Below are 4,026 nucleotides of genomic sequence, written 5' to 3' on the forward strand. Positions count from 1 at the left end.
CCAGGTCGACTAGTAGTATTAATAACAGTTCCGAGCAAAAAGTTAGTTTATAGAAGCTATATTTTAAGGCCGTTTGAGTACACATAGAAATTCCTTTCCCTTAATTTGTCTCTTTGCCTTACACAATTCCGTTCCTCGTTATTCAGTACTACTACTACTACTAGTACTAGTTGGTAGAATTGTAAAATGTATTAGCATCAGCATACCTACTATGTCGATGTTGATTAAAAGGGATCAGCTTTAATTTGTTACGATTTATTTTCATCTTTCATACATTATAACCCACCAAAAAATGAACAATCTCTTTTTAATTACCTACCTACACGCTGCTACTGAATAATATCGAACTTAATTATTATATATAATTTTTCCCTTGAACTTCAGGGGTCAACGTCGAAAATTACATACATACCTAAATGTTCATAATAATAATATGCTTTCAACTTTGCAACCAGTGAAAATTTGGCAATAACTCGCAATTGGAAGTTGTTTTTCTACAAATGAATAACACTTTGTATGTAAATTATAGAAGGAAGGTTTGATCTCGAAGCGAGAAGTGAACGTCAGGATGATCGTCAGTTGCTCTGCCGCCGTGTGCGCAGCACGTCGCGGCGATCGTTCAGCGCGCCTGAGCATTATAACCTTTGCGTAGAAAACCTCGATTTCACCGACGCATAACTAATTGCGTGTCATAAGTGGATGATATATTTCATCAGACAGTGAGTTGAAAGTGATTGGCGGCGGATTTGAATACGATATCCATTATTAGGAAACAAATCATATATTATTTGTGTGGAAACGTTGAAATGGCAGCAAAAACAACAACGAAACCTCAGGAAAGTTGGCAACTTAGCAAAGCATACCTCGTGGCCTACAATGGTACGCAGATCGTTGGCTGGACATATATGCTTTTGCATACGTTGGGTTATTTCTTGAATCGTGGGACCCTCGATAACTTCTGGAAGGAGATCAGCTGGAACCTGGTAATTTTTCAAAATGCTGCAGCGTTAGAAGTTCTACACGCGGTATTGGGGATTGTACCCACCGGTGTCTTCTTGACACTCACACAAGTAACATCTAGAGTATTCCTTGTCTGCGGCGTGCTACTTGTGTCAGATGCAGCAACTATAAGCCCTGGCATAGTCTTGTGTGTGCTCGCGTGGTCAGTCACCGAAATAATCCGATACGGTTATTATGTAGCCAACGCGATCGGCCAACCGCCACCGCTGCTGATGCTGCTACGATACTCAACATTCTTCCTGCTCTATCCACTTGGAGTTACTGGAGAGATACTGTGCATATACGACTCTATGAAGGATATTGCTGCCCGTCAGTTTTGGGCAGTACCACTGCTGTCAAACTACGTTACTATAGCTAGCCAGTACCACATAATCTTTAGCATGTTATACCATTACTTCCTTATTTGTTGGATGTTGTTGTACATACCTATGTTCCCGATGTTATTTGGACATATGATGCAACAGAGGAAGAAGGTATTATCCAAATTTATGAAATCATGTTGAAAAGAATCGAACTACGTGTACAATATTGTATATAGATAATGTTATTGGTACTATTTATTATGGCTTATGTAAAATATTATTTAAGTTTAGTGCTAAGAGGTTAATTAGCAAGAATTTTTTCGTAGGTATATACCGGGTGTCGCCTGTAATATGAGCAAAAATGTAACTGTAGGCTGTACTCCTCATACTGATCAACATTTGTTCAGCGACTTTTGAAAATAACTTGTAGTTTGATTTTTAATGCTCTTTAAAGGTTATTCAAAGACGCAATGTATTATAAATTTTGTTATGTTTAAGGCTTGACAAACAACGTCAATCACAATGATATGGCGTGGCGATGGCGTCAATTGAATATAATATTTATTTTGTATGAAAAATAGGGAGTCTAAATACTTCATAATTTTTAAAAGATGTTCAACAAAAGTGTCACCTTTTGAGAAGTACAATCTATGTTTTAATTATTTGCTCATGTTACAGGCCACACCCGGTATATACTTAATTGATGTATGGACTATTCAAGAAGTATTTGTTTTTCAATCCAATTTCAAAATAATCAATGTTTGTCTATTCTGCATTTGATATTTTGTATGCGAAGTGTCCTTCACACAATTATCAAAATAATCCAATTCGAAAATACCTATACAAGTAAATTTACTTTTAAATCATTGTAAGTGCTACGAATACAAGGTGTTGATTAGTTAAGTTTAAAAAAAGGAGTCAGTCGAAAAAATACCTCAAATTTAGGGGTTTTCACTTGGGTTTCTGAGTTGAAGCTAGTTTCCGTTTTCCTGATAACACTAATACTCTAAGACTTACACGTAAGCCCGTTTTCGTCAATGAGGCATAAATAATGTTTTAATATACTTGAACATGCTTAGTTATTTTGTATTGTTGTGATTAACAAAAATACTAGAGCTACGTAAATTAGTTTTGGTACATTTTTGCAAAAGATCTAGAATACTCATAACATTAGCAATGTGCCCATATGCATGACCTAATTACCTACTATTTTTTGTGAAGAAACAAGCAATTTAAATAAATTAATGTAACTTAATACCTACCGTAAAAGTATAAAAAAAAATCCCTTTAACTTAACTTTACCCACCGCGTCACAGTTCAGTAAAAGCGAAATAGGTAAGTACCTACACAACTTAAAAGTAGTTACAGATACACTTTCTGAAGAAAGTGACGCGGTGGGCAAAGTTATGTTAAATGGCAAAGTTTTATACTTTTACGGTATTGTAGCAATTCTATTACAAGGTGATAAATCTAAAAAGGACTGTATTTTTGATTCGTTAACTATGTATATTGCATTTAAATTATTATGTTGTAAGTTTGAATAAATTTTAATTTTGATTATTTGTTTTCTTTTCTTCACAATGTCTGTTGTCACAATATACACCATCGGCAATGATGGTCCATTACAAAATGGGTGACGATTCTATTGTTTAGGCACGCGACGCGCACAATCATGGCCTCCACATCCTTTGATGTTTGCCCGAAAACCGACAATATGGCGATTACGTTCTATCATCGCCGATCATTTATTATTTATTGAATCAAGCTATATAATAAGCTTACGCTAAAGCTTTACATACAGATTCATAACTTAAAACTACTTATTTACTATAAACTGAAATAAATGTCATATACTAAGAAAAAGTGACCAAGTGGAGTGGTTCAGGCACCTGCCGCGATAGCAGAGGACGCTGGTTCGATTCCAGCCTGGGGCACTGGAGGCCTTGGTCACTTTTTCTTAGTATATGACATTTATTTCAGTTTATAATTTATATAGTAGTGTTTCTACTTGATAAAAACAAATTAAAATATTTCCTGGAAAATAATTTAATTTGTTTAAATACTTCATAGTACTTATTTACTAATTGAAAACCAACTTATCATGGGCTACTACAGCCCATTAAAACATCCACATGATAGAGATCACCTGCAATTGCCCATCATGGCACATGGTGTAGAGGAGCCTTAACTTAACTTTACCTACACCTTATATAGAAACAAATATCAAAGCCCCTCTTGCATATGCAAATAGACCTTCAATTTTTGAAGTTTGATTGTTTCTGTCTACTTGTGATCCTATTCTCATGTAAAAGTACATTATTGCAGAGGCCGGGGATGGGCAATTCGTGGATTAGTTTATATTATGTCGAATGACACGAAGCCGACTGTCCTACTAAGTAGACGAATCCACGAATTTCTATCCCTGCCGAGGCATATATATATACCTAGGGCTTTTCTCCAAACATGCGAGGAAATAAGGTAAATCATTCATCATTATTAAAGCATCAAGCTCAAATCGAACTATCACATCAATAACGTCAAAAACGATTTCTCTCTTTGATTATTCTTAAAAAGTTAAAGGCATACTAATTCTGCCATTCAGTACCATTCAATATAATTGTGCCATATAAGGTGTTTGTGCACGCATGAGATTATTTTAAAAAATATAGTTGTTATTAAATTTAGTCTTCGATTTTAATATTCG

At 35.1% G+C, this 4,026-nt stretch overlaps 1 protein-coding gene across 1 annotated transcript; it reads left to right on the forward strand.

Annotated features, from left to right (window-relative positions):
- The first annotated feature begins 598 nt into the window (after positions 1-598).
- On the forward strand, positions 599-2,880 carry LOC134680294 (very-long-chain (3R)-3-hydroxyacyl-CoA dehydratase hpo-8-like). The gene has a single exon (XM_063539402.1). It carries the CDS (start codon positions 807-809, stop codon positions 1,521-1,523), a length of 717 nt encoding a protein of 238 aa, XP_063395472.1. The 5' UTR covers positions 599-806; the 3' UTR covers positions 1,524-2,880.
- The last annotated feature ends 1,146 nt before the right edge of the window (positions 2,881-4,026 follow it).

The sequence above is a fragment of the Cydia fagiglandana genome, chromosome 3 (assembly GCF_963556715.1).
Source record: "Cydia fagiglandana chromosome 3, ilCydFagi1.1, whole genome shotgun sequence".
NCBI classification, from domain to species: domain Eukaryota; kingdom Metazoa; phylum Arthropoda; class Insecta; order Lepidoptera; family Tortricidae; genus Cydia; species Cydia fagiglandana.